The 10,962-nt window shown below is 39.8% G+C and overlaps 1 protein-coding gene across 2 annotated transcripts; it reads right to left on the bottom strand.

Annotated features, from left to right (window-relative positions):
- Window positions 1-924: 924 nt before the first annotated feature.
- LOC127445067 (protocadherin-18-like) lies at window positions 925-10,072 on the bottom strand. 2 transcript variants are annotated; one of them, XM_051704818.1, is made up of 4 exons: window positions 7,504-10,072; window positions 7,151-7,239; window positions 5,976-6,145; window positions 925-2,175 (listed from the first exon to the last, which is right to left on the bottom strand). In XM_051704818.1, the coding sequence occupies exons 1-4, from the start codon at window positions 9,991-9,993 to the stop codon at window positions 1,526-1,528; spliced, it is 3,399 nt and encodes a 1,132-aa protein (XP_051560778.1). In that variant the 5' UTR covers window positions 9,994-10,072; the 3' UTR covers window positions 925-1,525. The 2 variants fall into 2 exon arrangements, with proteins under 2 accessions (XP_051560778.1, XP_051560779.1); XM_051704819.1 differs by having other exon boundaries at window positions 7,151-7,206.
- Between the last annotated feature and the right edge of the window lie 890 nt (window positions 10,073-10,962).

The raw sequence follows: 10,962 nt of genomic DNA, 5'->3' as shown, positions 1-10,962 counted from the left end.
AATGGATCCTGCTCACCACTTTGCAGTTGTTTGCAGAAGGAGCACAGAGTTAAATACAAAGAATAAAACATACAAATCAATGCCATGTTTGTGTGTGCATGCTTCTGTGGATAATGGCTGCACTATGCTGTGGTCAGGCCAGTGTAGATCATTCACACTGCATCACATCGACTGGCTGCACTCCAGACCAGATTACTAATCCCGAACATCTGCCTGCTGTTAAATTATACATGCAGACAGGTGTTAACCACACACGTGCAAAACACAAGCACACACACACACATATAAACACACATTCAAGATCAGACAGACACAAATAATGGACCCCCTCATGCAGTCTGAAAGATCCAGTGGGCAGTGGCTCATGTCATATATTATGTGTGTTCATGTTAATCAGGGGTAGCATAGCATATCAATATTTGGGGGGCATGATGTGGTTTTATGTAAACCCATATTCAAATGTGTATTTCAATAAACTTTTATGGGTAGGGAGGATTTGATTATATATTCTTCTATTGGGCATGTCATGGAATGTTTTCTTGAGCTGCAATACCTGCTCTGCTCAAGAGGGGGAAGTCTGAGTGAAAGTAGCTGTTGTGAAGTTGCATGAAGAAGATGCATCTTTATGGGAGTGAATTGTGAACAAATTCTGAAGGGAGTTGATATATTCTGGCTGGTTCATTTTTCAAACATGTTCCAAGGCTAACAGTGAAAGATGTTTTTATAATGAAAATGTACTAATTGGCTACAGGTTTGCCAAAGGGTAAGACTAATTGCATCTAAGGTCAATAGATGGATTTGATGCAGAATACATAATGAATCAAAAACAGATGGCATGAAAGAGATATTTCCAAATGTATTATCTTTATTACAATATTTTTGTAAATTCTTTAATACAACATTATTGTAAAATCATCACGGAAAGGTCTGGTGACAAAGAGAAAAATTCTTATAAGGTCCAAAGAGACATTTCACTGTTACTCATGGATAAACCACAGAAAGAGAACCGTTCTTTGCACTGCTGAGAATGTTTCGGTGTTCACAAGAATAACAGAACTGGACCACCAATAACAGCTTGAATACATTGTAAAATCTGTACTGATTGGAAACAGCCTCTCTCTCACACACACACGCACACGCATATTAAACATTTTCAAGTATACAAACAAATCTTGGTTAAATTTTACATACGTGCACTGACATACTGTATAAAAATAGACATTTGTATTGCTTTCTGTACAAACATATACACACACACACACACACACACACACACATTTATTTATGAAAACAGAGAAATGAAAAGGTTACAATCACAGTGTTCACTTTTGTACAAAAGGACCAAAAAGTCAGTACCCAATTCTGACATAAACAATATTAACCAAACATTTTCACATGCGACTCAATCAAGGCTACAGCACTGATCTCACTTTCTCCCTCCCTCGTTCTTTAAATAATTAATTCACTTTATGAAAATAGAGTGAAAGCAAAAGAATGAGATAGGGAGACTTTAACAGATTGTTGTTTAGCTCTGGCGTACGTCCTGAAGTAATTTGTTAATTTCGGCAACAAGTTCGCTAGCGTCGACAACTTCGTGTCTCGTTTCGTTGCGTTTTCCCTGCCGCTGGCTGAGCACACTCTCTAAGTCATCCTCTTCGTAGTTCTCTGGAATTTCCTCCATCGCTGGCAGCCATTTTAAATGCGCCTGTGATGCTGCGTGATTGGTCGAGCCATGTCCACTCGTCACAACACCGCCAGCATTCTGATAGTGAGCATTGGCGGCCCACAAGGCCACGCCCTGTGGGTAGGCGGAGTTCGACACTGATGCCTTACCTGGCAGGAAACCCTTCCTGATCTCCATGGCGACAGAGGACTGGGCAGCACATTCGTTGATCTCTCTGACCTCAGCGTAAGAAGTTGGCAGGAGACGTTGGAAGACATTGTTCATTTCTGACAGTAGTGAGCCACCACATTCCTCCTCGTTGTCCTTACCAAATGTGGAAAAGCTCTTCTTAGCTGAGTCGACTGACTGCTGGTCCTCCTCTAGGACCTGAGGCCTGCTCTCCTCGCCGGGGATGTACATGTTAGCACGGTAATCTGATGATGCCTGAGATGGCATCCAGCACTGGTCAGAGTGACCCAACATACGGCACTCCTCCGTACACAACCTCATGACTGTTGAGAGAAAGAGAGAGAAATTTAACAGGGAATTTTAAGAGTAGGCCTATCCATCATCCAACTTTTTTTTTAAAGGTCAAAACTGTTCTCCCTTGAGTAGCAACACTCATATGAAAGAAAAAAACAAATGCGATCTCTTTAATATCTCAGTTGTTTCTCCCAGATAGAAATGCAATCTGTCATAGAATCACGTTGCTAGACCTACATTTTTGCAAAATGATTTTTGCGTGCCTTGTTCTGTGTATCCGGGCAGTTTTCTGGTGATATGAACACAAGAGGCAAAACAACAACAATGACTTTAATATCTTTCACACATATGACAAGTAAAAGGGCACATTATCAGTTCATAAACACTTAATACTGGTCTTGTTCCTCACACAATTGTATCTTATGACATCAGAACATTTTTACTATAGCGCATGATATATTTTTAAGCTTGTTCAAATTGCTCAGTAGCTCAATGCAAAAGACTTTGCACTTACGATGCAAAGACCGGGACACAAGTCCTAAATTCAACACGTGAGCTGAATGTATCATAGAAGCAACACAAAATGACATGGTTTCTTCAGCAATTGAGCTTTTCATCTCACATTTGCTTTTTATGAAACTATTAGTTAGGTTTAGGTTGAAGGTTTAGGCTAGGTGGGGTACTGTAGGTTTTGCTGATTTAAAACCTAAATCTTAACCTTAAAGGGATAGTTCACCTAAAAATGACAATTCTCTCCCACATGCCATTCCAGATATGAATGACTTTCTTTCTTCTGCAGAACACAGTAGGTAGTACAGTATCACACTATCACAGTAGTATCACATCAAGCTAACATAAAAGTTATCCATGAGACTCCAGTGGTTAAATCTAAATCTTCTGAAGTGATATAATAGGTGTGGGTGAGAAACAGAACAATATTTAAGTCCTTTTTTACTCTAAATTTCCACATTAAAATTCACTTTCAGATGTGAAAGTGAAACAGAATAGGCACCACATGTGACTTTTAGATGTTAATGTGAAAGTTAAAGTAGAGATTTAGAATAAAAAAGGACTTAAATTTTGATCTGTTTCTCATCTGTCTCATCAACTTTTATGTTTTCTTTATGTGATTTTTGGAGCTACAAAAGTCTGATCACCATTCACTTGCATTGTATGGACCTACAGAGCTGATATACTCTTCTAAAAATCTTTGTTTGTTTTCAGCAGAAGAAAAAAAATGTCATATAGATCTGGAATGGCATGAGGGTGAGTAAATGATGAGATACTTTTCATTTTGGGTGAACAATCCCTTTAAATCTGTTTTGAAGAACTTGCTTATAGCGCCATTTAGTGGACATTTTTCTTTGGCACTACCGCAATACTGTAAGGATATTTTGCTGAAGTCTCCTGCTTCTCGGATTTTTCTACAAAGAAAAAGACCCAAGTTATCCCACACATCTTCACTAGAGTTTCAAAAGAGATCTCCTCAATATTTCAAACTATGCTCAGATCTAAGTTATCTCACATAATGTGACATTATTTTTTATAACTCTTACTTCATATCAACAATTGTCTCATTTGTGTCTGTTTTTATTTTTTCCAATGGAATTTTAGGACAAACATCAGAGATAAAGTTGATACTTCAATGAAACATAATTGAGAACTCCATTTAGTCTCCTGATCTTTGAAAGAGCAACCTCTGAGCAATGAAAATGTTCTTATGGGCTTGTGAGAATAGAGAAAGGAAAGTAAGGAGAACAAAGGGAAAATGACAGAAAGCACTGAGGGATGAGTGAAAATGGGTAAATGAAGAGGGATGATAAGGTTAGGAAGTTAGAGAAAGGATTTCAGAGGTGGGTGGGTTGGGGAGGGGTTGAGAAGGAGAGAGAGAGAGTTTGTCAATCTTTCATTTCTAGTTTCTCTTGTGCAGCCCGACATCCTTTGTTGAGCTGGATTATCATTCATTACTTTAGCAACGTCGCCTCACACGAATCAGATATGACTGAATTTAAATTAAAGACAAAGCAGCAAGAAGGGGAAAAGAAGAGAGGACAAACTGGAACAGAGTGAAACATTAGGGTGGGGAAAACAGAATGGAATGGAAATTACAATAAACTGCTTTGGTGAGGAAAGAGTGAATCTCTCTAATCAATGCTCACAGGCTGCTTTCTTTCTTCCTATAAAAGAGGAGGAGTTGGGCTCTCTGGGGAGGGGAGAGGGAGAGAGAGCGAGAATATGAGTGGAAGGGGGTTTTAAACTGCAATGTGAAAGCAATTACTGTGAATTTTCTTCAGTTCAGATTTTGAAAGCATGGTACTGTCACTCAGAGGACAGAATGAATACAGGGAAATAACATCCCAATCCCCACCTCCACATACATACTCTGTCTTAAGCTAAAGACAAAAAATGAGCGATGAAACAGATTGATGCTTTAAAAGATGGTGGTTACAAAAAATAACATGATTTCAGCCAAACACCAAAGGCTTTTTGCTTAAAGGGTTACCCAATATGAAAATTCTGTCATTCACCCTCATGTCGGTCCAAACCCATATGACTGTCTTTCGTCCATGGGACATACAGTATGAGGAGAAATATTCAACAAAGATTAACGTTGCTATTTTATATTGAGCTTAACCAGGGTTGGGGAGTAACGAAATACAAGTAACGGGAATACGTATTTAAAATACAAAATATAAGTAACTGTATTCCACTACAGTTACAGTTTAAATCATTGGTATTTAGACTACAGTTACATTCAAAAAGTATTTTGATTACTGAAGAGATTACTTTGCATTTTATTGTCATTTGTTTCATTTAATATTTAGTCCTTTCAGATGGAAAACATTTATACATATCAATGATGTGATCCAAAGTGCATTTGAACAGCAGTGAAACACTTTCTTATGAAGTGTTACATTCATATGAGCAGACAGAGAAGTAAGTTTGAAGTTTGGAGCACAAGAAATAGAAAAAACCTTGTATAAATTGTCAGCTTTACGCTAAGCTAAAATGCTATTTCTAGCCATTTTACATGCACATGTTACAAGGCACGAACATATTTTTTTATCAAGAAAATTCACGTTGGATCACAATTTCTTTTTTCTTGTAAGACCTTTGATATTAGGGCAAACATCTGTACAAATATCTAAAAATCCTTAAAACAAGATCAATTTGATTAAGATTTTTTTTAGAAAAAACACTGCATAAGATATTTAGGTTTTTCAGAGAATGTATTTTTAACAGGTGTATTTTGTCTTAATGTACTGGCAGAGTTTTATAGTCAAAACAAGTGAAAAAATCTACCAGTACTGAAGAAGTAATCCAAAGTATTTTGAATATGTTACTGACTTTGAGTAATCTAATGAAATACATTACAAATTACATTTTACAGCATGTATTCTGTAATCTGTAGTGGAATACATTTCAAAAGAAACCCTCCCAACCCTGAGCTTAACATTTCCTTTTGCATTTCATGGAAGAATGAAAGTCATACATGATTGGAACAAGACGAGGGTGAGGAAATAATGCCAAAGTTTCATTTTTGGGTGAAAAACCGTTTCACGTGCACAATGAATATAAAAGCACTGCCAATCTGCACTTATTTGAAGTTCAGCTCAGGAGTCAAGACAGATAGTAACAGGTTATTTAATTTATTCCTTGACTGCATTCACAATATAATAAAACTAAGTCACCATAGACAGTATGTTGGATAAAGCATCATAAACTGTTAACGAGCTTTGTACTCAATGCAATCAAGCTGATGAATGTCATAGTTCAGAGTGATAATAATAAGAGGAACCATTAAGACCAATCTGGGATCATTTCTTACCTGGGTGGAGACGGTGGTGTCCATCACTGTGAAAGAGGTCTCCGAAGCCGTCGCCTAGCAACCGGTCGATGGGCGAATCGCGGCCCATCTCGCAGTCGCTGTCGCCTGCATCACTGTCGCCACGCCCACTATCTTTCAGACTGAACTTATCCATGTCCTGGAGGGCGTACCTGTACATATTCACACACAAAAAAACACACACATAGTTATAAGTCGAAAGCAATAATGAGTTGTTTGCAAGAGATTTATCTATAGAAAGATCACTTTAAGTCAACAATATAAAAAAATATATATTTAAAATAAATTATTAACTTCTAAATATACAGAAAATCTCTATTTAACTATGATTTTTATATATATATATATATATATATATATATATATATTATATACACACACACACACACACACACAATATACTGTATGTCTATAAAACACATCCAGAATGAAACACATAAAGGATTTCTGAGATCTGCACAGTCATCTAACTATTACTCAGTACAAAGTTTCCCATAATCATGTCTATGCATTGCATACAGTCTATGAACATGCATATGCAGAGCAGACAAGCACACGCCCCACATATCACAGGCACCAATCAAACACAAAATCTTAATTTTTAACATAAATAGACTGTAATCTTTATATACTAACATATACACAGTGACCTATTCCATGCTGTTTGGCACTATGCATTTATCATAAAGCCCAAAATGGCCCTTACACAGTTTGATTTATATGAGATGAGGCATGAAGGACAAAAAGGCAAAACCATAAACTAATGCAAGCATGTTTCTAAATCATCAACATGATATTGAAATATGTCATTAGATGAAACATCGGTTGCAACAATACGCACAGTATAAAATGACATGATCCAAGAACAAAACGCAGATGAGAGGAACGGGGGGAAAAAGCACAGAAAGCAAGCTATGACCTCATGTGAGGAGCAGTCCAATCAGGATCTGCGAACGTGGGTGACCACGGCAACAGGGAAGTTCTGTCCTATTCTACCACAAACATTTTGGAATACCTATCATCCAATCCGATCGAACCACCACCCCACAACAGGTTGAGTATCACTACCCGTCTACTTTAACATCTTATTTAGAGCACATCATGCCCATATAAAGAGTTGGAGATTGGAGCGTAGTATTTGTTGGTTGTAAGTTTACCTGTAGCTGCGAGAGTATTTGTTTCCTCTGAAGCTGGGCCTCGGCTGATACTGACCCTGATGGAGTATTGAGAGGAGCTGTGAGACTTGCTATAGCAAAAACAGATGACATAAATAAAAAAAATAAAAAATAAAAAATACTGATGGAACACAACACTCATTCACACGCACACACAGAAATGAACATGAAAACAGTGTTAGCACACAAAGACCATACAATGGCATGAATGTTAACAGATGAAAATGAATGAAAACATGATGACACTGAGTATAAACAAAGAATTCACAAGCACTTTATAAAGGTTAATGTTAGTTAGAATGTACATCAGCTGCTGTTACAAGTGTGCATTTTACCTCCACGGGGGGTGTGGCATGTGTAAGTTCCAGGGCGAAGTTCTCAGGGATGTGATTGGAGGAAATGGTGACCAAGCTGTTCAGTGATTGCCGGCTGTGCTGGCTCTGCCGGCTGCCCATGTGAGCCCGTTCAGGCTCTGGCGAGGAGGTGGGCGAGCAATGGTGTGCCCGGATTGGGAGGATCCCATTGACCGTGGGCATCAAAGTGATGTCACCCTTGTGGATCTGCCGTGATGGTTTTTTAGGGTGCTGTTGGTAGGTGGACTCTGCCACCCTGCAGTTGTAAGAGCGTGTGTCCTTCTTCTCACGTGAACAGCGAAGGGCAAAGGCCAACATAATAATAAGCAGAACGGCACAGATTGCCCCAAGGGAAATGATGATGATCATGGAGACATCTAGAGGGTTCTCTCCGGTTCCTCCACCCGTCAGGTGGGGGTTCATGTGGTTCTCAATATTTTCATACAATGAAAGCCTTAATAGAGCTCTGGTGCTCTGTGGTTGGGTTCCATGGTCCTGTACTAGAATGTTCAGTTCCACATGGTCCAGAGGAACTTCTTGCATGCTGACATTGGTGCGAATTTCACACATTTTAGCATCCATGTTGAAGTAACCTGCTTCGTTCCCCCCTATAATAGAACATGAAAGGTCACCATTGGCACCAGCATCACAGTCTATTGCCCTTACAACAGTGACCACATCGCCTGCCTCTGCATATTTGGATAGTGGAACATCAGCTGTGTTGTTCCATAGCTGTGGCATCATGATGACCGGCCTGTTATCATTCTCATCCAAGACAGTTAATGCAACAGTCACATTGCTGCGAAGCGGAGGACTTCCGGAATCCCGTGCCTGAACCAGGAAGGAGATCTGACTTACGTCTTCACGATCAAAGGTACGTAATGCATAAATGTCTCCATTCGATGGATCAATGGTGACATAAGTGGAGATGGAACTCCCATGGATCATGCTTTCAAGTATAGAGTAGCTCACTTGTCCATTAGGGCCTTGGTCTGGATCTGAGGCCTGCACAGATGACAGGTATGCTCCAGGTGAGTTATTCTCTGCCTTAGAAATCTCATACCTGCTCTTTTCAAACCTTGGTGAGTTGTCATTCTCATCCTGGACTTGAACAGTGAAGTGTTTGACTGTAGACAGACTTGGAGAGCCTTTGTCCTCAGCTATAACAGTCAAGCTGAGCTCTGATCTTTTCTCTCTGTCAAGAGTTACATTAGTAAGGATCATGTAGTTCTTCTCATAAGTCTTCTGCAGCCTGAAATGACCCTGGCCGTGGAGTCGACACTCCACCTCTCCATTCAACCCGGAGTCCAGGTCATCTATCCTCACCAGAGCTACAAACGTATCTAATGGTGCTGCCTCTGATATATAAGCTATTTCTTCATTCCCTGTGGACATCAGGTTAATACTGATATCAGGTTTGTTGTCGTTCACATCCACTACTTTGATTATAACTTTACAGTGTGCGGGCATGGAGTTGGGGCCCATATCTTGAGCTTGAACATCTATGTCATAAGAATTTGTTGTTTCAAAGTCCACTTTTCTCATCAACGTTAGCTGACCATTATCGGAATTAATCTTAAATGTCTCTAAAATTTTAGGGGACACATGACTGCTAAAAGAATATAAGATTTTTCCATTAGTGCCTTCATCTGGGTCAGTGGCATTCAGATCAATTAGCAGACTGCCTAAAGGTGAATTTTCAAGCAAATGTATCTCATAAGATGGCTTCTCAAAGACTGGATTGTTGTCATTCGAGTCAGCTATGCTGATTTTGAGGAGCGTCGTTCCAAATTTGGGGGGAACGCCCCTGTCTGAGGCAGTGAGCTGGAGTTCATAGCTCGCTCGCACCTCCCTATCCAATTCTTTGAGCACAACGAGCTCCGCGTATTTCGCGCCATCGGTTCTGGTAAGAATATCAATCTTAAAGGAGTCAGAAGGGGTCAAAGAATACGTGTTTAGAGAGTTCTCCCCGACGTCTGGATCGGTGGCGCTGTCAAGGGGAATGCGCGTCCCCACAGCAGCAGTTTCAGATATCTCTATGGGAATGACGGAGCGGGCAAATTGTGGCGCGTTGTCGTTAATGTCCAAAATCTCCACTTCGATGTGGAACAGCTGTAGGTGTTCAGTAGGGAGTGTCAGAACGTCAAATTCGATAGTGCAGTTGAGATTCTTTTCACACAGTTTCTCGCGGTCTATTTTGGTCCTGATGCTGATCTCTCCGTCCTGGTCGCGCACGGCGAGGAGAGATGCGCTGCCGCGCTGCATGGCTCTGAATCGCAACGGAATCGAGCTCGGAAGTTTCGATAAAATATCGGCAACATCTTCTCTAAGTGTGGCGATCACTGTACCAACCTTCTGCTCTTCGTAAACGTGGTAATTCAGAGTTTTAGCTGAGGCATACCGCGCCAGTGTCACAAGCACAGCAAGTTTGAGTAAAGTGACACAGAAGACTGTGCCCTTGTTGGTATCCATGTTGGTTAAAAAAAATAAAAAAAAATAAAAAAATAAAAAAATAAAAAAAATAATAATAATCTTGCAGGCACAAAAATAAACTCCCAGAATGATTGTCGCTTCCTTTGTTGAGCTGCCTCAATCCTTTGCATGCGTTGTTATTGTTTCAAAAACATTTCCAAATCCAGAAGAATGTCTTCAGAAATGTTCCAATGTGTAAAAATAGGTCTTGGAAAATTAAGACAGCACAGCAGCATAAAGTAAACAATGTCATTAAAACCAAAAGCACATATCTCTCTGTCACCAAGGAGAAATCTGTTGCACATATCAAGAGACTGGAAGCGCAACCTCCTTCTGGAGAGTCCGTGCGCGTGTATTTCTCTCCTGCTGTCTGAAAATACTCTATGACTGACTAACCCAAAATAGCAAAGGACCCCTTAGAGCCACGGCTTCAGACAAAACGCTTCTCCTAAATCTATGGCTGCCCCTTCTATATGCGACTGACCATTCAACACAGAGCCACTACAGATCCCAATTAAATAAAGGGGAGAAAGGAAGTGGATAACTCCGCCCTTTAGGGTCTCTCTCTCTCTCTCTCTCTCTCTCTCTCTCTCTCTCTCTCTCTCTCTCTCTCTCTCTCTCTCTCTCTCTCTCTCCTGAACGCGCTTCAACAAAGGATGAGAGAGCATAAATGAAGACTAACTCGAACTGAACTTTCACTTTCCATGGCTGTCCGTTTTTAAACAATTAATTCACTTATTATCTTAACTATTTTATCTCAAACCTCTAAATGCAAATTTGTGCAGACACAGGAAAGATGCATTTATTAGCTGGTCTCATTTACAAATCAAATGTAGCCTAGATCTAACTGTGAGGTATACAAAGTCAACTGGCATTCATTTTTAAAGGATTAATCTTTGGATCAGCTGTCCAATACGGGCCACAAAATTGCATTAGTGCATTTCTTAAATCCTTTTTGTGTCACCCGCT

Source organism: Myxocyprinus asiaticus, chromosome 8 (assembly GCF_019703515.2).
Source record: "Myxocyprinus asiaticus isolate MX2 ecotype Aquarium Trade chromosome 8, UBuf_Myxa_2, whole genome shotgun sequence".
Lineage (NCBI taxonomy): Eukaryota > Metazoa > Chordata > Actinopteri > Cypriniformes > Catostomidae > Myxocyprinus > Myxocyprinus asiaticus.
This window is presented reverse-complemented; position numbering and strand designations above follow the sequence as displayed.